The sequence below is a fragment of the Barbus barbus genome (genome assembly GCF_936440315.1).
Source record: "Barbus barbus genome assembly, chromosome: 35".
Lineage (NCBI taxonomy): Eukaryota > Metazoa > Chordata > Actinopteri > Cypriniformes > Cyprinidae > Barbus > Barbus barbus.
In genome coordinates, this window is record NC_136763.1 from 10,523,840 (window position 1) to 10,548,694 (window position 24,855).

A 24,855-nucleotide genomic window follows, 5' to 3' on the forward strand; every position below is an offset into this window, starting at 1 on the left:
GGGCCTTACGAGTTTCAGAGTCAGTTGGCACTTATTTTAGTTGCATATGACTTCCAAAAGTCTCAAGACTTCTTTCCACTGAGAGCGAAAATCTCCCGTCGCTTCTGATCGTGCCAAATTCCACCCAGAGTGTCAAAGTCAACCATGTCCCTTGCCTTTCAAGCTCATGATTTATTATGCTCACTGTCATTTACTAATCACATCTAATTCTTCGCTATTGATAGTCATGGTGAATTGAGAGAAAAAAAATCTGAAAAGTATTATATACACCCCCTTCTCCGCAAGCTTAATCAAAATGGTAAAAAAGACTACAACACACCAGCCAGTTTAAACAAGACCTGAATGGAGGGCATACAGTGCGGCTCTTTGATCACCAGGAGCTGGTCAATAATGTGTTGTTCTAGACCCAGCAAAACCATTCATCAAATGGCCCTATTAGACTGGACAGCAATACAAAGCACAGTTTACCCCAGCTACAGGGCTGCTCCAGTAAAGCTTAGAAATAGACCATTTAAATATAAACAAAGGACATTAAATAAATACAAAGCAGATAAATTAAAACTTTTATTCACAGAGACGTACTCAATTAATCAAAGATTACTAAATATTTACTTTTCAAAGAAATGCTGTTCTGTGACCTTTCTTTTTATCAAAGAATCCTGAAAAAATGCATATAATTTTCCACATTATTAAAGGGATAGTTCACCCAAAAATGAAAATTCTGTCAGTAATTACTCACCCTCATGTCATTCTAAACATGTAAGACCTTCGTTCATCTTCAGAACACAAATTAAGATATTTTTGATGAATTCCGAGAGCTCTCTGACCCTCCCATAGACATCAAGGTCCAGAAACGTAGGGCATTAAAATAATCCATGTGACATCAGTGGTTTGAACGTAATTTTACAAAGCTACAAGAATACAAAAATAAACATAAACATCTAGCCTATACTAGTCCACTTTCAGCTAAGTAACATTCCAAAATCAAATAAAACAAACCAATAAAACATTTAATTCATGAGGATGAACATAGAAACTAGTCTCATTGTGAAACCTCTTTGTAAATGGATGTTAACTTATCTATAGTCTCTTAAGGCTGGAATACACTACACGGTTTTTGGCCCGATTTCCCAAAGATTTACAGTCTGGAGAAGTTGATGCTAGTTGCCAAAGATCAGAGCCAGTCTGCAGATTTGAGTTGACTGATTCCATAGAAAATTGAGCTTAAAGAGAGCACACTGAGCTTAATTGGAGCAGCAACAATTTTTAATAAATTTCATGTAATATTTATTAAAATGACAGGATTTTGCTCAATAGTCTAGGTCAAGTATAAAGATCATACATATTTTAATATGAACAGCTATTATTAACAATATCTATAAAATTATACTTTTTCTTATTGATGTCACACTGAAGCTGTGTGATTTTCATAGCTGTGCACCCTTTAAGCTCGAAATCTTTAAAAATTACAGCACTGTAAAACAACAGACCAGCAATAAACTGTCAATTTATAATATTATGGATGTAAAAGTACAAGCCAATAATGCCTGTGAAGTAATATGTTAGAGTAGCACACAATCTAATACAGCTAGTCAGCTAAATGTATTCTGTAGCATCTGTGCCGTGTTGCTAAAACTATCTTTTGGATCTAATGTAATTATTTCCCACATCCAAGTTCCAGGTTATAATATGCAAATGTCTGAACATTAATCTATTAATTTTACAATAAGTAGTGAAACTTACCCAAAATGAAGGCTTAAACATCTAAAAAAAACACATTTAAGCGGCTACTCTTTTGGTGAAAGGTTTTAGACAGCTTTCAAAATGGCCGCCAGACAGTGTGAACACATGGAGACCCATATGCCAGTGTGCAATGATCTGATTGACTTGAAATTAGTAAGTATATAGTAACAAACACATCAATTGGTTAAGATATCAAGTAGGATAATAAATAATTTTTTGTTTTTATAATCTGATGAAAATTCAGCTTTGCCATCACAGGAATGCATGACATTTTAAAAAATATATCAAAATAGAAAATTATTTTAAATTATAATAATATTTCACATTACCGCTTTACTCAATTTTTGATTAAATAAAAGCAGCCTTGGTGAGCATATGAGACTTCTTTCCGAGTCTTGTCCACCCCAACAGATGGACAGATAGATACAGGAAATCAAGAAAGAAATACTGTCAATGGCAGTCTGAAAAAAGTGTTAGCGTGCAGCAAGGCCTACTTCTCAGGACTGTGAAAAAAGTAATGTGGTCTTAGAGGCATATTTATCATTGTTGGTTTCGTCTCGACCAAAGCTAGGTTTTTTTCCCTTTTTCTGCTTTCCCTTTGGTTTCACCAAAAAGCCTTTACGGCAGCCTTATTTTCATACTTAGCTTGCAAAATGCCAGAGGGACAAAGAGAGTCATTAATAACAGGCTCTAATCCATTCCTGCTGGTCCTCCCATTCTAAAGCCTGTCTGCTTGTCTGAAGCAGGATGCCAGTTTGGTGAGCCACTGTGGTGCCACCACACAGTCTGCTGGCACTAGCTTGAGAAAAGTGAGCCGCCTTGACAACTAGCACGTACAGGCGCCTCCTCGCCCTGCCCAAACCTCCCCACATACCACTACAGTGCCAACACTGGACTAAAAAAGACTATGCATACATATACAGTCACACACATGCATGGAAGTCGTGGCCTAAAGGTTAGAGAGTCAGACTCGTAATCCAAAGGTTGCGGGTTCGAGTCTCGGGCTGACAGGGATTGTAGGTGGGGGGGAGTGAATGTTCAGTGCTCTCTCCACCCTCAATACCACGACTGAGGTGCCCTTGAGCAAGGCACCGACCCCCCAACTGCTCCCCGGGCGCCGCAGCATAAATGGCTGCCCACTGCTCCGGGTGTGTGTTCACGGTGTGTGTGTGTGTTCACTGCTGTGTGTGTGCACGTTGGATGGGTTAAATGCAGAGCACAAATTCCGAGTATGGATCACCATACTTGGCAGTATGTCACTTCACTTCACTATATATATATATATTAGGGGTGTAAGAAAATATTGATACATGTGAGTATCGCGATATTTTGTTTGGCGATACTGTATTGATTCTCCAAAACGGAAAATCGATATAAAAAAAAAATATATAAAAATTCATAGAAGATTCATGGCAGTTGTTTCGTTTTGAGTTCATATCCCGACCGCTAGATATCAGTCTTCATCTCTGAACTTAAACAGTGACAGGAAATACTAGCATCAGTGCACTCCACTAATGTTAGCGTTAATATAGTTCGCTGCCAGTAATGGAGGATGAAATAATTGTTCCAGTTCTCGTTTCGATGTACAAAGCTGAAGTGTGGCGCCATTAGGGCTTTTGTGGTAATGTCCGCCCCGGGACCGCGGTGCGAGCGCAACCTCGGTTCTGCCGCGTCCCGTGTTGAAGAGTCTTTGCGTGGGACTGCAGCTTTCTCTCGTAATTCGGGGGCGTTTTATGCAGTTGGGGCAGTGCTCGCGTCGCGGTCTTGGCGATTCCATGCAGAACATAAGTACAAACTTGAAAAACCTGTGAAATCCAAGTTGAAAGGTTCTGAGAATGTTTCACATCTGTATTTATTTGATTGGTTTACAATTGTTTTCTTTTCTTTTCTTTCTCTGCAAGCACTTTATTTTTCATTGATAATAAGCAGATGTTATTTTTTGTTCAGATCAAATGTTATGACATTGTATGTCACAATTATACACTTAAACTGTTAACCTTTAAAGTAGAGTCTATAAATATATATTGTATGTATTTTATAAAATACATACATTTAACTAAAGAATCATGCAAGCACTTGAATATTTCCTGCTTTACTCGTACTGCACAAAAACTGGTTCAATAATGTTGAATGTTATAGGGACTGATTATTGCAAACACAGATCCCAGTGTGTTCTGCAGTGTGTTCTGGTTAAACTATTTTATTTATTTTTTTGCTAAGGTTTGCATATGGTGGTGTGTTCTTGACGACAGTTTACCTAAAAAATATATTTTTTCCTATTCCTAAAATAAGAAATATCCCAATATATCGCCTTGCTTACAGTATCGCAATGTATCGCAATATACCGTATCACAACCCCTGTATCGTGATACGTATCGTATCGCCAGATTTTTGCCAATACACAGCCCTAATATATATATATATATATATATATATATATATATATATATATAGAGTGAGTTCTGGTGGATTTATTAAAATAAATTATAATTTTCAAATCCAATATGAATGAGATGGTACATAAATGGACTGTGGAACATGAATGCATTTTCTCTTGAATAAATCCAGTTTTCGTTTAACTCCAAGTACAATACGCCTCATATTGCATCAACACAATTACTGTCTTCCACAGTGGTACCTGTTGAACGTTTTCAAGCCGGCATCTCCACCATGTGGCCTCCTTATAGGATTCATGTTCCATATTCTGCAGCTCTCTAAGCACCTCACAATCCACAAGGCCACTATTCATAATTGGAGATCGTCCTGGCCTCACTTACCACCCCACATTCTATTCCATCATTAGAAACCGTATATTATCGTATTAGTCTTGGAATGTTCCTTTTCATGAGAACAGAGTTAACCATCCTCTGTCCCACATGCAAGGAGAGATACCGTGTATTCAAATAGGGCTTGGACTGACTGGCTTCAGTCTGGTCGAAATATTAACGATTTTAATGCTGAAGAAAAGCCAGCGAATCATTGTCATCTGTTTTCTCCATGATATCCGGCACGTATGCTTTGAATTGCCAACTGTAGTGAGTATGCAAGCAGGCCAAGAAATTCAATTCAATTCTGAATGTGCCCATTGAGATTGAAAATCCAAACATAAAAAAGAAAGAGAGAAAAAAAGAAATGATTTGCTGCATTTATTTATGCACAGTGTGTTTGTTTAGCATTAATTTGGAAGAGAACTGAAAGAGGGATTACCTATTTAATACTAGTTTACTAGGCACACAAGGCTATTCATTATGTGTGCTGCTGCAGAAGAATGCACTCCAGAGACATGCTGCATGGACCACACAGCTCTGTATTTCATTTTGTCCATATATGTATTCATTATTTCTTATTCTTTTTTGGCTCCAACATTAGCCTATTATAGTTTTAAGCAAATCTGTCTGAAAGTATATGACTAAACAATGTTTTAAACTACAGTACACCATAAGGCCTTCATAATTGCAAAACAGCAGAAACAACACAGCATGAGGCAAAGCTCGACGTCTATGAAGGCGACAGACAGTTCCTGTGAATAAACAAGTGCTCTTTGAGAGGACACGGTCCGAGTGTGCCAAATAAAACCACAGACAAGTGAGAAACAAATCGTTGCTCATGACGGGATGAATTTAGTGTCCACAGAATGTTGAACTTGGCATGAATTCGCTCAGACTAAGGCCTGTATTAGTTGCTGTATATTTACTTTAGCCCTTCTAAAATGGAGTCTAAAGGAGACTCACTTCATATTTAGATTTATACATCTTCAAGCAAACAGCAGGTGAGAATGTGACGGTATCCTCTAGATGAACTCCTTTTCCTAAACAAAAGTTTAGCACAAAGGTGGCGAGAATACATCCATCTCACAGCGTGGGGCTCTAGATGTGCACAGAGTCTAAGAATAGTTTATTAGATTGTGTAATTTGCATTGCAGTGCTTGGGGAAACTAACATTTTACATTCTTAAGCTTGCATAACTGAAGAATTAGGCTGGAATTTGACCAGCAATTGATTTTTATTTATTATCTATTTCAAGCTCTGATTCTCAAACTACTATTGTGCTTGGTTACAGCACCTAAAATATCATAGACATCAAACGTGGTAAAAGTGGCTTATCTAAATGTAATATTCACAAAACATAAATTTAGGATATAAAGCATTTCTGGTTATAGTAAGAGTCTTGACATTCTTCCCATCAAACATGTGAAGATTTAAGACTAAAACTACAAAAAAAAAGAGTCCTCTCTACCTGCGGTGCATTTCAGAGGTACATGCTACTGATCAGGGAATAATCTGACAGTAATCCCAACAGGTTTGATGACATTCAAATTTTCTGAGAAGGATTTTAGATGAATCTGCTCAATTTTAAAACTGAAAAGTCGTAATAAACCCAGCAGTTTGGCACAGACAAATCCCAAATACTAGACTGTCAATGTTTTGATTGCTTGGATGAATTATTTAGTGTTATCAAACAAACCTCTGTAGATGTGTTGGCCCACCAAACAAACAATCCCACCAATAAATCCTACTAATGGCAAACATTTGTTTCTCTAGTATCATTCATGTTGTTTGGCAGCAACGGAGTAAAACAGTTGAGCTCTATTCAACTCTGAAAAGTCAACTAACAGTTCATAGCTTGTATTTATTTTTCAAATGTTGGCCTTTTACTTTTCGGTCCCTTGCTCCCAAAGCTTTTACACTGCACTTTAAGCAACAAAATATTGTACGTTCAGGAAAATAGCTCTTTGGAGAGCACTCTACAAGAGGAAAGACCTGCATTGTCTGAAGAGCTGACAGCTGATATTAGCACAGTACGTCACCCCAACTGTGAGGCGTCCATTACCGATGATCCAGTCAAGGGGTGAACACATGCTCTTATCTTCTACCCTTCACCCACTTTCTTGTTTAATCTTTAATCACCATGAGAGAGGGGACCGGAGACATCATGTAGGGAGACTTATTGTCAGCAACGGTTTCTTATTTTAGAATCCATTACTACTCTGCAAATCTATCCCCATGAAGGTTAGAGACACTCCTAGAAAGACTTTATACGCACTATTGTCGCCCTATAATCAATCTAACAAAGATAAATCAGTCATATTTCACTTTTTCAACTTCAACGTTTTTGTATTGTAAAATTATTTTAATTACAATTAAGCACATTTAGCCTATGTTATAAAATTGTAAATATATTTGAATTTGCAATTTTTTTTTTTAAATATATAAAAAAAAACAATTAAACTTTGAGGTTTGTCCCTACAAAATGAGAATGTGCTAAAGCAAATGCATTAAAAAAAATCAATAAAATTAAATAAAAATATAAAGTGTTCTAAAATATTCTATTAACTTAAATATTATAATACACTCATAAATGGTCTTTTTTAAGATTTATTTTTGGCATTTTTTGCCTTTATTATGATACGACAGCGTGGAGGAGACAGGAAGCAAAGTGGGAGAGAGAGGGAATCGGGATTGGGAATAGGGATTTTCAGGTTTAAATATGATGTTTCTTGTTAAATCGCTTTACTAGTAACCATTAGTAACTGTATGTCTCTCTTTTTTTACAAGGCATTCCACCCAGCAAATTTATTTATTTTTTTTCCTTCTGGAATGAAAGAACACAACCTTTCAAAAGTTCTATTGAGCAACATGTGGAGCGCATCACACTGAAGTAAAATCTTAGAGAACCTTAACATACAGTGTAACAAGATCGTCTAAGTGATCTTTGTGAGGTCATATGACAGATCGGCAAACGACACACTTTGTAGCCTATACCCTTCATTGCATAGCTGGGGGTCAACAGAGTGCGAACAACTGGAATCCTAGAGCAAAGACAGTCACAGCATGACACAGATAGCAGCCCTAACCTCGCATCGGCATGAGAGCCATCTATCAAAATCTACCAAAAAAGGCTTGAAGTGTAACAAATTCCTAACCCAGCAATAACCTCAAATGTCACTCAAGGTTAAAGAATTGCAATTTATATTGGCTTGCATGTCAATTTAATTCATCCATCACCAGTTGCTGTCGTAGCAGCGCAACAGCTGTACTGCTATTTGATCCTGATTTCTTCCCCAGAATCGAATGGTATTTGTGACAAAACATGCCCCGCTTTCTGTAACCCCTTGTTCGTTATTTGCCAGCGGTTAGCGCAGACTTGTAGCTCTTCAGAAGACACATGCCCTGTTTCTTTTCTTTCGACCCGTGACGAACTGATACTGCATCCTGTCTAGGGCTTTCAGTGGTCAGAGCATGAATCAAAACAGATGAAAGAGGTCTTTGGTGTGTTTGCGAGAAGAAAAAAACATCCGCATTCTGGCTTCTAAAGGAGATCGAGCCCCTAACCTCTTTTCCAACTCAGCCTAGTTGTGCTTGAAGAAACCGTTCCATCAGCCACACCTCTTAACCCTTTGATTTTCGACTATAAGAACTTGTAAGGTGTCCTGAAAGAAAGACAGGCGTAAGAAATCCCTCAAATGATCAGTGATGCCACAGAATAGTGATTACAGCCTCTGAGGATGATGGGACTCCAACAAGGAGAATCCCAGTGGAGATGTGAGCTAATGACTGGCTGCTCGGAGATGCATGTGGAACAAGTTAACACATAATGCTCGCTGAGCTCTGGGCCATTCCCAGTTGTTTCAGTCTGGCGTTATCACTTTCAAGGGAGTGATGAATGTGCTGAGAGAAAAATGACGAGTGCTTCTCAATGGAGAAAGTGTGGGTGAGTGAGTGGGGGGATTTCTTTAGTTTTCATAAATGACAACTATTCTGCTTCAAGAAGCGATGCAAAAAAAGAGCTGGGAAAAAAACACCTGGACAAGCTGAGATCTCCATTACGGCTAGGCAACACGAAATAAAAGTGTATCACTACTCCCCTGGGTCTCGGTAGGTGGGTAGACAGCTCCTATGGTACTTGTGATCCTAATCCTTGGCTAGCGCAGAGGAATCTTTATTTTCTGGCCACAGGGCTTCGAGCATCGAGTCTGAGGACTCAACTTGTTGACTTTACCGTGTGTCTGCTGTCTCCAAGAGCACTTTGAGCTCTTTGTCACACTCCCACTCCCGATGTCGGGCTCTAGAGTGAACAATTCTGTATGAGAGGGTTTAATTTCACTGCTTAATGTTCTTTACTTTCCCAATTAGAGCCCAGACTGGAGGGTTGGCAAGAGCAGAGTAGTTAGGAGCTCAGCCATAAAAGCGTGCCATGGGTCACATGTTGATTGAAGCTGTCTGAAAATGGCTGCTAAAAAGGCCGTATTGTGCGCACTCACTAGGTGAGGGATAAGGGCAAAAAGAAAGTTGAGAGGTTTGTATTACATTGTGGCCATGCTATTCTGAAATGTGTGTATGTGTCCGTCAGCATGAGATAATGCAGAAAATAGCTTGAACAAGTTTTTGAAGGGGAGCTGTGGTACTGTAAGAGGCCACTTCAGTGGAACAGCACTGCAATCCATGGACATGGGATTACATGAATGCTTGTGACTGAATACTTTATTGGGACAGATTGAGCACTAGAGCTGGGTCTAACATTGTCTTTCATCTATTGCTCAAACCTTCAGCACATTAACTGCAATTTGGTTTAGATTTCAAATATAATTTCAAAAAGAGCTAGAAAAGTTCATTCAAAAACCCATTGGCTCAAACAAACACAAGTGCATCACAACATCGATATTAATGTTGATATAAAATAAAGTCCTTTACAACGGAGACATATGCCCCATAATCACTGTCTTGAGGGAAAAAGCAACATTTTACAATAATATCCTTTTACAAGCATTAACTAATCCTGGTTAGAGTTTATTTCTATATGTGCTAATGCATTTTAACATTTCAAGCGGTACAAATTATACAACTATATTTAAAAAAGTATACTATATTAATTATATATTTATCCATTTGTACACTTAAAAAACCTAGTAAATGCTGTAAAAAAATTTGGTATATGACATCTCATTATATTTACATTATCATGTTAACAACATTGATATATATTTAACAACAAATCATTTATCATGGGGAAAAACCTTGTTAAACATTTCTATACAGGTGTATTTGTCTGAAAAAGGGTCTCTGCAAAGTGAAGTGAGTGAAGTGACATTCAGCCAAGTATGGTGACCCATACTCGGAATTCGTGCTCTGCATTTAACCCATCCAACGTGCACACACACAGCAGTGAACACACACACACCGTGAACATACACCCGGAGCAGTGGGCAGCCATTTTATGCTGCAGCGCCCGGGGAGCAGTTGGGGGTTCGGTGCCTTGCTCAAGGGCACCTCAGTCGTGGTATTAAGGGTGGAGAGAGCGCTGGACATTCACTCCCCCCACCTACAGTTCCTGCCGGCCGGAGACTCGAACCCGCAACCTTTGGATTACAAGTCCGACTCTCTAACCATTAGGCCACGACTTCCCCAAAGCTCTTCATTTAAACACGGAGGGCTGAAAGACTATAATGGGGCAACTGTTTGTTTTGTTTTATGAGCCCCTGGGATTTCTGTTAGCCAATTATAGCTATCATTAAAAGCAGATGTGCCATGGGAAATAATAGGAGCCAGAGTAGTGTCTGTGCATTGTGATGATTTCTTTGCTGAAGCCTTGTCTATGTGGAGGGTAGTCAGGACCAGGAATCCAAAAGAGAATCCACTGTCCTTTACTCCTTTCCTCAACCTCTATATCATCAGACCATGGTTGTCTTTTTGGTATTGAGAATTTGGTATTGAGATTACATCAAACCCCAGGCCTAATCTTCTGCCTATGAATGTGCCATCACTTCACTGTCTCCAAATAATTCAAACCCAAAGCTGTGGTTGGAAGCAAAAGTTAGGTTGCGAATTATTCATAGCATTATTATTTACGTTTTGTCCTCCTCAAGTGTCGTCTGCTGTAGCATTTTAGAATCAACAGCTTTGAGGGATTTCCCGTTTATAATGTCTAAAATGTGGATACCATAAATGAAATGCTCATGCAGAAAGACACATATTTCACCCGTAGGGAAACTGTGCTGCATCGTTGCAGAGCCATAAATTAAACTGTTGTGGATCTGGATCGCACAGCCACATTCCTGAGGAACGTATGAGTAATGTTTACCAATGTAAAACCTGCTCGCTCTCTTTCATCAGACTCAAGTATATGATAACTTTTTAACAGGTGGAGGGTCTGCACTTAATCATGTTTGCCAAAGCAAGCACTTTGTCTTTCATCGACAATGCTATGTAGCTTAAAATACTTTCACCAAGCAAGTCCCCCAGTGCCGTTGCATTTGTTTGAGTTCGTTTGATGTTTATGCTTATGGCTATGCATCATATTTTTGTCTTGTTTTCCAGGAACATTTTTACATTAGTGGAGGAAGACAAAAACATGTTCATATTAAAGACATATTCCATGAAACAACTCTTAATATCAGTATTAACATGCAGTGCTGCTTCTCAAATGAATTTGTTTTAAGATCATTTGTGGATTATTTGAAAGGTAAACTAGTCATGTTTTTGCAGTGTATATTCAATATGTTTGCTATGGTTACAAATGTATTCCTATAGTTCACACTTCTAACTCTGTATTCTATAGATTGTGTGGTCAGATTACAATTTGGGAAAAACGAGTATTGTTTGAAGAGTTAGAGCCCCTAACCATAAACATGCCTCCTATTATGTCTTACTGAGTATTCAGCTACCATTTTAAATGAACACGTTCTCCAAACAAGACCCTGTGTGTCTCCAGAGGGTGCCCGTCTAACGCAGCTCTAAACGAAATCAGATCTGCCTTCATAAAGGGCATTTCTGCTAAAGGAACCTGGCTTGCTTCGTTTACTTACAGCGCCTCCCTGGGAGGAAATTTAATATTGTTAGTAAAACGATCTCAATTTTCTGACAAGAAGCCAATGCCATCACATGCATAAATAAATTGGTATGTTGTCAATATTTTGACAGACGTCGCGTCGAAGAATCGTTATCTGTTGAAAGCGCTGCCGAAGACTTAATTGAAATGTGCGTAATTGCGCACTCGTTCGTAGTGAGGTGTCTGCATAAAGTGTTGGTGGAGTTGTGAAAGAAGCTGCGAGACAGATCTTTCATCTGCAGATCTTATGACCTCCTGCAACCCACGAACGTAAACGGATACCGCGGCATCCCGGCGAAAACATCTTTCGCAAATCAATTCATTACGCCCGACTCTCAGCAGTTTAAAAAGCCCCTCTTTCTTGCATCAACCCATCCCCCGACCACTGACCACAGTCCTGACATTGTCTCACGCGGCGCTATCAGCTTTCCCCTGCCAGAGAGATAAATGGCTGGATGAATTGAAGGCAGACCTCGATCAAAACCACTTATGTATAATATATACAAACCACCATCAATAACCTTGTTTCATCTTAAATACTTTGATATTGTTTTCTTTAAACTTTTTTCTTCTAAATATAGCTTTAGGTCTCATAACTCTTGGAAGTCTTTATAAAGTGATTCAATATTATGAACTGCATTCTAACTAGGGTTGGGCAAATTTCAGAATTGAAGAATTGGCTCCCGTGAAATTGAGTGAATTGGAATTGTGAAATGGCCACATATATATCCATCTAAGTATATCTATATTAATGTAGTTCAAATACATTTTACAACAAGGTTGAGCTTTGCTTGCAATACTTTTGCAGAATTTATTAATCCTGGTTAATGATATATCTGATATGCACTTATACAGCTTAACATTACAAGAGGCATAATGCATTATACATTCATGTATAATATTTAGCATATACATTTAATATAAATAAAAGAAATAATCATCCATTCTGCTTTTTACTTCCTGCCCTCCATCTGAATTTCGCACGTCAGTAGAATCACGTGATTGCAAACAAGCTATTGTGATAATCCAGTGAGATTTTTGTTTGCACAAGGAGTCTGACAACAGCCAGTCTGTCTGGAATGACATGAAGAAACTGAGACAGACTAAATCCAGAAGAACTGTGGCAACGTCTCCAAGATGCTTCAAGAGACCTACCTACAAAGCTACAGTACTGTAAAATGTTTAAGGCACTTTTGTAAAAATGCTGTAAAATGAGGATGCTGTCAAAAATAATGTAATAAACTGATTTTATTTATCAATTAACTTCTATTAACAAAATGAAATCAACATTTGGTGTGACCATCCTTTGCTTTTAAAGCAGCTTTTTCCCTAGGTGCACTTGTGCAAAGTTTTTCAGATAGCTTAGTAGGTAGGTTTATTGAAGCAGTTTCCTACTGACACACTACAGCAAAATATAGAAATAACTGACTTTAAACCATTTTTTAACAGGTGAAAATACTAGTGGTCTAAGACTTTTGCATAGTAGTGTATATATTAATCATCTGTATATTTATAAATTAAAATTACCCTAACAAATGCAATAAAATGTTGTTCATTTGTTACTTCATGACATCTGTAAATCTAATTTGGTGTATTTCTGCTTAATTTCAAACAAATCCAGCCATTTTCACATCCTCAAAACACATCAAGGCAGTGCTAATCATCAAATGCTTCGTCATAGTTTTCTCTAGCCCTAAGAGTGCTGATCCAAGGTCAGCACTGGTGCCTTATTAACATTATTTGGCTCATGGGACAATAAATGGTGATACAAGATTGGAGAAATGATATTAGATTAGCACTCTATCACCCAGATTTGCAATCAGATCCTGCTGTCGTAAAATATTATGAAATATCCCTCAATGCATTAATATTCACTAAGGCTTTATGAATATGAGCTAAATGCTCAGTGATTAGGATCATTATTCTCTCTGTTAGGAGTAACAGTCTTTCAGCAAAACACTAACAGTGTGACGTGAAAGGCTTTAACAAGCACCTTTTTACAGCTTGTTTGATTTGACTAGGAGCCTCTCCGTTAGTCACTCACAATTACATTTGTTTTTAAACCCAAGTATTCGCAGTCCAAGCAGACCATAGGGATATTCAAATCCATAGCATTCAGTAAATTACACGTATGTCAAAAACAACCAAATGTGTATAATTATACAGGGTCTTTCATTTAAAGCAGACCGGTCAACGATTTATCGGCAGGTGCTCCAGAAGAAGGATTGTGACCGTACTCATTAACTGGTATTGAATGCATATCGGCAGAGCGCCACCCTGCTAGTGCCTGCAATGAGCGGCTATTATCACAGCTCATCCTGGCCTAGACGGGGAGCCGGTGTGGTAATTACAGCCAGGCTTACGAAGAGGCTGAGCGAGTGTGTGCGCGTCTGTCTGTGCGAGTGGGTGCAGAGGCGGGGGGAGTCTGAAACACAGGTGGGCGTTTTATTGTGTCGTCTGTGTCAGTGTGGAGCCTGTCTGCAGGCTGTCGTTGCCGTGGGAACGGGACCCGCCGTCGGGCGATACGAGAGCTCCTGCTGTAGAGCGAGTTGAATTACAGGTGAGGTAGGCTGAAGGAGAGGAGCACTGGGGTTTGGATAAGAAACAATCAATACGCTCACACGCTGTGAAAAGGCCAGATTACATTGATGCTGCACAAGGATACTGTAAAGGGTGGGATGGGGGGTACTACCCTACTATCCACATCAACATGTTTGAGTTGCCTGAGATATCACAGTGAAACCACAACATCAACAGCAGGCCATTTCTAGAGCTTCAGCACTCTAGCTCCGTAGGAAATGCATACTGGAGCTTGTTGGTTGAGTACAAAATTATTTTTCACAATACAAACTTTTAAAAACCCTCACTGGGTGATAAGAAATAATTTTGTAAAACTGTAAAGTTTGTACTCAATTTCTTTATGGTATTAGTATGTCACATGGATAGATGAAATTAAAAAAGCCTTAAAACATGATATATTTATAAAGCAAAATTGTGCAAGATCAAGAGTTGTTTTCACACATTATATCTTATCAAATTGTATGCTTATTATTCTAATCATTATTATATTATTCTAAAAATTAAAATTATAGTAATTATAATTATTCAAATTCTGAAAAACAAATCACTTGAAATAACATAAATAGACAATATTTTGTTACATTTATACTTAAAAGAAACAAACAAAAAAATTATGTTGCCAGTGGGGTGAAAATATATTTTCCGAGAACAAGCCTAAATTCTAAATTAAATATTCATTTAGCTGACGCTTTTATCCAAAGCGACTTACAATTGCTATATATGTCAGAGGTCGCACGCCTCTGGAGCAACTAGGGGTTAAGTGTCTTGCTCAGGGACACATTGCTGTCTCACAGTGGATTCGAACCCGGGTCGCTCACACCAAAGGCATGTGTCTTATCCACTGCGCCATCACCACCCTCGGTAGATGAATCCTTAAAGCTACAAAAGTTATTGATTTCCTCTTTTATTTGTTGTTCTTTGATTAACAGACATCACAGCAGCTGGGTTATTAGTTTATTTGGCTGCTATTACTTTGAGTAATAGCAGCTATTACTTTACTTGACAATGTTTTTAGGCTACTGTTTTTCAATGTAAACACCATAGAAACCATATAGTCAGGCTACTTTTTTACCATATAAAAGATGAGGCTGTTACAGTTTTCACAATGGTACTGTCAAATGTACATCTGCATCCCAACTCAAGCTCCTGCTACTCTGAACTCAAGCTCCTGTTCTAATGTGCATTTCTATGAGACAAAAGTGCTACCAAATCAGGTGCTGGTGCCACTGCTCTCGAATGTTAGTCTGGAGCCCTGATAATATAAATTGTACTGTAAAATGTTAATGTAATTTGAAATTTTGTCTGTTTAATTGTAAATGAGATATATACCTTTAGTAAATCATTTTTTCTTTTCTTTTTTCTTTTAGTTTTAACATTATACCATGCATAATTTGACCTTTTTTTGTTTAAAGAAGAAACCAAACCAATGTATAGTTGACATTTGAGGCTCAATGCTATAGAAAAGTAATAAAAGTTCAGGAAGAGTGTTTTCAGATTTTTGTCATAATCGTGCAGCCCTACAGGCTACAGTGCGCCACCATATTTGTTTGTGCAATTGAGGAGCATGCACTACGAGCACAGTGTAACGGCTGACAGGTCTGGAAAATTCATTTTTACTGACATATGGCCTGACAAAAATCTCAGCTGATCACAGTTTACTGATGTCTGATTTTCTGCTGAAGCTCCCTCATCACCTGTAACATTTCCGCGCTCGTTTGACTAGTGCCTAGCGCTGAGGCGAAGTGGAGTGCGTGTCTAAAAAGTCTCCAGTTTGATGTGGTCGTAAAGATGCGCTGCGTATAAATAAACGCAATTCTTGTCAAGACAAAATAGAAGCAGCAGTTGTGAGTGGAGTGGCCAACCCTAGCTCCGCCCCTGCGCTAATTGCATTAAATATTTTTAAGGCCGTTAAACTGGAGAAGAAAAAAAAATCTCCTGCGTTAACGTTAATTTTGACAGCACTAGTATTTTTTTACCAAAATACTTACAAAAATTATTTATTACAGCATATGAGACTATGAGCACTGAAAAGAATACAGATATCCAAAAGACACAGAGAAGCAAACAAAGACTTTTCCGCTTCTCAGTACTCAGGGTCAGTAGCAGCTTTGACCTAAAAATGAAAAGAGTTTTGTACAATACGAGAAGACCACTACACATTAGCAGAAGAGTGTGCCTACCTCTGCAAACAGTTCCATTCTCCACCGCCTCATGACCCGCTTTACACATACAGCGGCCAATAGGGACCATCCACTCTCCATCTCCATTACAGTACAGTTTAATGGGAACGTCGACCTCCTCTGCATTAGGGATGCACTCTCCCCTCGCCGACACCAGTGAGGTGCTCTCTGCTCCCGAATGCGTCTCCTGAAATGCTGCTCCGTTCCGAATAGTGCGAGGGCACTTCCGGTAGAACACTCGCACAGCGATTAACGACATGCACCCTCCGTAGTCCTGGAAGGCTAGATAGAAACCATTACGGGAGACGGGGCCGAAACTGCGAACCTCTGTGTTAATCTTCATCACACGTCCGCCCAGGTCTACTTGCGAGAAACTCTCGTCTGCCGCAATGGTATCCACCTTGATCCAAGGGTTTTCCATCCATGGAGGATGGACTTTAGTGGCCGTGTCATAGTCTGATTCATAGTAGTAGAGGTTGAAAGTTTCCTTGCAGGAACCAGGGACTCCTGGAATGCTGCTGCAGTCTCGCACTGAGAACTTCATCTCCACATGAATGCGCTGAGCCCCTCTTCTTCGGATGTACTTGGTGCGCACCCAGTTATTTTGGTTGGCGTGGAAGACATTACACACCTGATAGGTACGAATGGTGTTCATGTTCTCATCATAGCCACTCACTTCTTCCCACTATAAAGAGAGAAAACAAGAAAGCAAAGGTTTAAAGATGGGTTTTAAATGCAACTTTTTACTTTGGCCTTTAGACCAGGAGAAATTAAATGATGGTTGAAACTATTTACTTTTAAAATAAAAACACAACCAAATTTATACGCAGCTTCCACTTTGTGGAAAAAGCTTTATTTATCATCATGGTTAATCATTAGCCAAATTATTCTATTTGTATAAATTCTTAAATATATAGACATGTGACTAATGGTACACAGTCTGCCAGTTAAAGAAAGTGACACATCTTACCCCACACAACTGGCTTTTGGTTACAGGACGTACAAACGGTCAGTCCCTTCTTATACATTTAGCTAGATTGTAAAATGACCCGACAGCAGAAAATATCATGTTTTAGATACGTTTGTATCTCTGCATCGGATCTCTGGAGGGCTTTACGAGCCATTTTACCTGAGCCATTTTCAGCAGCTTTCCCCATATGCACAGGCCAAATTACTGAGCACAGGAGGAATGTGGAGGAAAGAGAGCAAAATTCTCCTGCTAGTCTGCCAACAGGCCATGGCACTAGGCATACGGAGGGCTGGCATTGGCTTGGGTTTTCTGTAGACCCCCATGTGACAGTGCAGAGTGATTCTGGTCTCTTTATTTATTTTTATCTCTCTTACTCGCTTTCTTGTGCTGTATAAAAAGTATGTACTATTAATATAGCTTACATAGAGATAAAGAAAAGGTGATACACTTTGATGTTTACACAGTCATTTATTTATTTTTTGCTGTGCTGCCTCTTTTGTGTCTTCAGGCAGCTTAAAAATGAAGCCAGCATTAGCATAATTAAATTATTTCCTTTGCAACGAGAAAACAACAGTTTGGCAAAACTAAACAAACATGCTGATTCAACAGTTAAACTAGAAAAAAAATGCGAAGAAGAAGAAGAAGAAGAAGAAGAAGAAATGCATTAAAGAGAGAGTTTACCCAAAAATTCTCACCATCATTAATTTTAAACCAGAAGAATGTTGGTAACCAAATGAATGTTTAGCAACCACTGAATTCCATTGCACACACAAAGAAAGGAGAAGAGAATATACCTTCAGTTAACCTAGTGATCATTAACGTAACAAAAACATCCCACTAAACATTACAAATGTAAGATAATCAAATTATATGGAGAGCCAGTTGATAGAGTGAAAGAGACTTGTAAAATTTACAAGTATATATTGCGCACACTAAAGCATGAAGGGTACATGCACCAGGGACTTCACTGCTCGGCCTAAAGTGACTCCAGATGACTCCATTGCGGTTTTCAGCCAACTTGCCTTCGATCAAGCCACAGACATTCAGCACTAAACAACTCAAATAGCAATCAGAAGTCTTGACCTTGTCCAACAGGGAAAGCCCTTTTCTTCACCTTAAAATATATTCGCACCACGGCCTCAAAGCCCAGCAAGCGTATGATCACCCCAACCCTCCCCAAATCACTCTCCCCTCGAGTGTCTTACTCTTCACTTAACAGCTGACATAATTTCCCAAATTAGTTGCTGCTTAACAAGGATTTTGTTTTGACGGGCTGGGGGAGAAAGTCATGCTTGTCCAAGACCTCCATTCTATCAAATGATCTTGGACTAATTAAAACAGCTTTCCTTCCTCGCAGCTTTTGTTCTTTATTCCCATGTCATTATTATTCGGCTGAGATGAACTGAAATGATTCTGGATAGGATTGTGGTCATTAACATTTGCACTGTGTTTTGTGTATAAAATGAACTTTTCCATCACTTCAGTTCAGTCCTTTCAAGCAGCCAGATGTTTCTTGGGTCAATGGCAGCCATTGACCTTGCCATCTTTCTTAAGGATGACACATTCTTCCATGAACCAGAAAGAGGGGTGAGAATGAAGTGTAGCTGAACAAGAGAAGACAAGGTGTAGCATCTTCTTGTTTGGGGTCTGTCACTTTGACTAATCCAATTAAAAATAATTAATAAATAAGCAATGTCCCTAATAAGAAACTGAGTAAGCGAGTGTGATGGGAGGAGGCAAGGAAAGGAGTGGGTTAAAGACGCTCCAAACAAACGGCCTTTAAATAGAAGGCCTCCCTTTGTGCTGTCTCGGCTTCTCTGCCATTCTTTCATCAGAGGCAAAGAGGAGAACCAAATGAGACATAATAAGAGCCAAGCGATCAAGCGCCGAGTGTGAAATGAAAAGAAACATCTTCATTTCCATAGGTTTTCACCTGGACTTTCAGTGGGAGTGTGGCTCAAGGGTGACCATGTGTTTTAAGATGTAAAAGAGGGATTCAGCTCAGACGGTATTTTGTAATATGGCAGATCAGCACTTCAATGTCTTTTTCTAAACTCTGGATTACATTTCATCCAAAAATTTAAAAAGTAAAGGAAAAAAAAGTTTATTACTCATCTTCAGTTAGTTAAATAAATAAATAAATGGTTGAATAAAATGAATATTTTATAATATTTGTAAACAATAAAAAGCACACATTGGGTTTTCTCAGCACACAGCTATTCAGTAATTAAAATCGTTTTATTTATTTATTAAATGGGAACAAGACTTCAGTATTAATAGAGGCGAAATATAAATTAAACATTTAAAAATGCTTATGGATTTAGAGACTTGTGATTACTGAAAAACCACTGGTTCGTTTCATTCTGAAACTATGGATAATGTAAACTGCTCTCACAAATGTGTAAAGACATTTATCAAAAAGTGTGTTAAAAGGCCCAAAGGAAAAGGTTGGCTGCCCTCTTTGGAAGTCTATGTTATGAGGTCAGAGCCTTCAGCAGTGATGCACCACTGGTTCGTGTCCCTATTAATTGGAACTCAGATACAAAAATCACCAACAAAATTATGGTGCCATTAAGTCTAAGGGCTCGAGCTATGCTCTGAGGGTCACAAGCAAATATAAGGAGATTCACAGAGACTGTTAGTGCAGAACCCTGAACTTCGGTCTGCTGGATGAGAACACAACCTGCAACTTGTGTGCCCCACATGGTCTTAATCTGCAGTCTTTCCGTGATGACGAGACAAACTAAATGGAGTTGGTGTTCTTCTATTACTCTCCTGTCCTGTGATAGTTCAACTAGATATTGCAGGCTGTGGAAAATTAAGCCAAACATCACTTTTATTATAATTCATAGTTTAAGTTTGAACAATCCCTGGTTCAAAAAAGCATATCATACAACCTTAAAATTTTAAAATTTTAATGCTACTTCCTTACACTGAAATTTGAAGTTCAGTTCTTTATTCTATTCTACTTCAATTAAATCTCAATTCAATTCTGACTGGTGCACAACCCTGGGAAATAATAAAGCGTGGCACATAAATCATCTCAAACCATTTGTGCTCTACCTGGGGGAATAAAAAAAATTCAGAACACAAAACATCCTGGTAAGAACCTACAACATTGGTATTTATCAAAATAAAAACAGTGCTGTTTTTGAATGTAAGGCTGTGTCCTCCCTGAACGTCGTTTAAGGAATCCTCAATGATGATGATAAGATTTTGGCAAACAGAATGTTTTAGCTGTATGACTAATCTCATGTAAACAGTGTCTTCATCATTGCAAAGTTACTAATTTCAATAAATCTTGTATTTAAAAAAAAAAAGTAAGTCACAACTGAATTAAACTTGTAACTTACGCTGGGAAAAGGAGACCTGTGATAAATGACACAATGTTCTTGTGGACCGAAGTTTAGAAACGATAACTCCCCGCCACCCAAGACGAAAGAAAGTTCACAACCGAGCTGTGATCTATAAGTCTCCCAGACAGAGGCTCTCCCGGCAAGAGTTGAGGCACGAGCTTGTGCTGAATTATGAAAAGGGCTCACTCTGGGGGACTCAGAAGTTGGCCACGATCAAGCTTTGGTGTTATATTAATTGCTCCGCTATGACATGACTCTGAACTTCTATTTGTACTTCAGCATCTTTTACAAATAAACTGTCAGAACCTTATGAAGTTTACATGAAGCCAGCAATTAAAGCTCTCCCAGGGCTGTCATTTGTATTCGAGCATTTGTAACTAGTCGAGCGGTGCTGATGTGTCCTTCTGTGAAATATGCTGACTCCACATCTCGTGGCAAAGCGCTCCTCGGACTCATACATCGTAAATCTGCATAAATAAATAATTCACACAGAGGGGCGAAAGGGAGCATGTATGACAGCTCCTGAGGGAAAGTTTCCCAATTTGCAGTTGTGGGAAATCTGACAGATAGAGTCGTATTGAGACATTTGTCCTGAGGGGACGTGCGGGACAAATGACATCCGGATATTTCAGCTAAAGTGCAGTGGGATTACAACCCTAAGCGAGATACTGAGCTCCCCATTATTAGAAAGATTGACAGAGGGAGAGAAAGTGATTGAAAGAGACAAAAAAAAGAGAGGCGACCTACAAACTGAGCCATTTTCGGCAGTCAGCTTCAATTACTTCTATCCACTGGTAATGCACAACATGTGAAGAAAGACAAACAAGCTTCCTATTGCTCTTTTAACCCTTGTGTCCATCTATATCCATGTGGATCATGTTTACATATCTCACAGAAATCAAGGACATGACAAAAGTGTCATGCTGCCAAAGGACTGCTTATGCAATTTTGGCATGTGACCACACAAAGGTTTGATACCCTGATGAGGGAAGCCTGAAAAATAATGGTAAAATGTTGGTTTATAGAAAAATCCACAGTGGAACTGATTTCAGGACATTTCTTGAACCAAACGATTTTCTAAGGCGGTTTTGATTTGTGGTTTGTGTTGGTTGAAATATCTAATGCAATGCCAATCAAAAATATTTAAACTACATGATTTTAAATGACAGCACAACATTTTTATGTTAAGTTAAAGGGCTTGTTTACCCACCCTGATGAACTATCGGCCCTGGGATATTTTGACAAATTTTTTGGGGGGGGGCATTCTTCAGAATTTTCCAAGAAAATAATACAGGATTGAACAGGCATGAGGGTGAGTAAATGACAACCATTTACAGTTTTGGGTGAACTAACCCTTTAACAGAGGGCATTTGTCAGCACGTTCCCCCCTTTACCAAAGTTCATTTCATTGTTCATTATTACTTGCAAAACAGACAGTAGCAGATTAAAAGCAAGCAAATAGAGTCACAGATGATTAAAGACAGAGTTTTGATCTGGACCTCGAGGCAGTCTAGTGAAGGCCACACTATCACAGCAATTCGTTACACAAATGTTCTGGCTTATTTTCATGTTCTGCATCAGTAAGTAACAAGTCTAGATGCATGACCAAAGGTTGAACATGGTGACATTTACACACATTTGTAATGTTTCCTGCAACGCTGTTCTCTAACTAAGCCGGTAATGACTTAATTTGCAGGCTCGTGAGGATTTGCACACACCATAGCAGTTACAAATCAACAATATGGCATCCTAAATAAAATGTTTACGTCCTTTACATAAAATGCTCTCAGTGCTGTAAAACAAATTGTGTTTATATATCTTTTAACGTGATAAAATAACCATTTATGAAGCGCCCTTGTGGAATACTTTAAGCTTTTTGTTGATTTAAACTAAGGTTAAGAGAATGCATAAGGAGGTTCACATAACGCCGCTTGAAATTGCTCCCCAACTCAACCTTTTCTCTGCCACTTACTTTCTTGTTGTTTTTAAAGTAAACATGAAAAATTTGTCTGATTCTATTAAGCTGCTTAAATCAATTGCTGAATGCCTCTTTACAAGTTATACAATCAGACCAAATTAAAAGCGAGCAAATTCCAACTTTGATTTCAACGAGTCTCCAAATTATTAAACAATATCTGAAATAACAGAATTTGAAAAGCTGAAATGATGTGCAGGTCCAAACAAGCCTCTATGTAGTGGAGTACTAAGTACAGTCAAACATAATAACAGCAGAAAGCACATGAAGTAGGCGCTCCTGGCTGGGATAAAGGGCTGCCATAAATATTTCTTTAATGTAGGTGTTAACCTCCATAATTACACTGCTCTATACATTATGTTCCACCTGCATGAAACATCAAGAGGTTTAGTATAAATTCAGGTCACAAATGCGAGTGAATGAAAGAATGAATGAGTGAACGAACCACATCTGGATTTTTTCTCCTTGACAGTTCGGCAACAGGGGTTTGTTTTGCAAAGCTATTCGGTGGCATGAAAGCCAACTGTTGATGGAGTGCTCTATATTTTGACTGACACTGATACTTTAGTTAAGCCCACGAGGCTCTGCAGGGGTGTAAGACAATAACTTAAGGCCTTTCTCTCTCTAAGGTTTACAGAATCCCACCTGTTTAGTGCTGCTGTGAGGGACCGCCATTCCCCAGCTAAAGTTAAAGTGTGCTGTGTCTTCCGATGACTGTTCTCTATATCTCATTTCATTTAAGAAAATGTATATGCTCTTCATAAATATGTGGTGTCAGACAGCAGAATAACTGAAAAAATGAATACGAAGGAAAGTTGGAGTAATCACCAGCATTCCTCACTGAAGAATCCATTTCCTCAGAGATGTTGAGGCCATTTTAGACATCTACGTGTCAAAACAGGCAATATGTTTTGCATCTGAACCATGTGATATTGATTTCCTTTCACACTTTATATTAAGTCAATCCATTTAGCTATTAGCTGCGGCACTGAAATAATTTGACGTTCGCAGTTGTTTTGTTAAACCTTTGCAGTTGTAAAGATGGAAAAGATACGGTGATGCAATGCATGTGTAATTCTTTTGTTATAGAGGAAAAGGAGAGGTGAATCTTATTGAATCCAGAGCCTCAGACCGAGAGACACCGGACCTCTTTGTTCTTTTATATTGATTGCTCCAATCAGCACAGGAACCCCCCCCCCCCCCCCCCCCCCCCGCCCAAAAAAAACCCGCTGCATGCCCTAAGGTTCGAAGAGAAGATGGTGAGCAAAATTATCTCTGAAGAACTTTGAAGTTGCTCAACCACACTGTCAGCCTTCTATCCTCTTTTTTTGCTCCACGTCTTCCATTTTTATTTTACTGCTTCCAGACGTAAGGAATGGTATAATTTAAACCATCCCCCAAAAACAGACACAGAAGCATAAATAATTGAATAAAACAGGGAGTGGTTTTTCAGAAATACACCAGCAAATTACTCAGGAATATATTTTTCTTCTCCTGATCCATTTAGAAGAGCATAGATCCTCGTGTGGGGAGAAGGTGATTAATTACTCCCTGACTAGTGAAGTGAAGTGACATTCAGCCAAGTATGGTGACCCATACTCGGAATTCGTGCTCTGCATTTAACCCATCCAACGTGTACGCACACAGCAGTGAACACACACACACCGACACACACACCGTGAGCACACACCCGGAGCAGTGGGCAGCCATTTTTATGCTGCAGCACCCGGAGAGCAGTTGGGGGTTCGGTGCCTTGCTCAAGGGCACCTCAGTCGTGGTATTAGTGTTAGTATTAGTATTAGTATTAGTGGGTGCAAGGCAGGCATGAGCCTAGATGAATGAAACCTAGTCTTTAAGGGCACTATATGGTAAGGATTCACATCCAGTTTCTCTCACAATTGCAAGAGAGGAAGCATTAATGGATCATTTCATGCAACCTCAGACATCTGTTAATATAAAGAGAACTCACACTTATACTGCTGTCACCTGTTGACGACACTGGATATACTGTCCAGCCAAGCTCTGCGGTTGCTGTGGTGGAGTCCATCAACATTTCTGTGGAAACAGGAGGAAACATAAAAAGGTTAAACAGGATATGTCCAGGTCATGTTTTGTACAATGTTCAACATCCTTGAGTTCATGTACAGATTTCAGCCAAAGCATCTAGCAATCTACATTTACATTAAGTCATTTAGCAGACGCTTTTATCCAAAGTGACTTACAAAT

The 24,855-nt window shown here is 38.9% G+C and overlaps 1 protein-coding gene across 1 annotated transcript in view; it reads right to left on the reverse strand.

Annotated features, from left to right (window-relative positions):
- The window catches only part of LOC306854943 (ephrin type-B receptor 2-like), a gene marked incomplete at its 5' end in the record, with an annotated part of 151,013 nt that overhangs the window by 65,360 nt on the left and 60,798 nt on the right, over positions 1-24,855 (reverse strand). The window contains 2 exons of the mRNA XM_079393259.1: positions 16,329-17,013; positions 24,599-24,684. Of these exons, the coding sequence (XP_079249385.1) occupies positions 16,329-17,013; positions 24,599-24,684 (771 nt within the window). The remainder of the gene's footprint in view (positions 1-16,328; positions 17,014-24,598; positions 24,685-24,855) is intronic.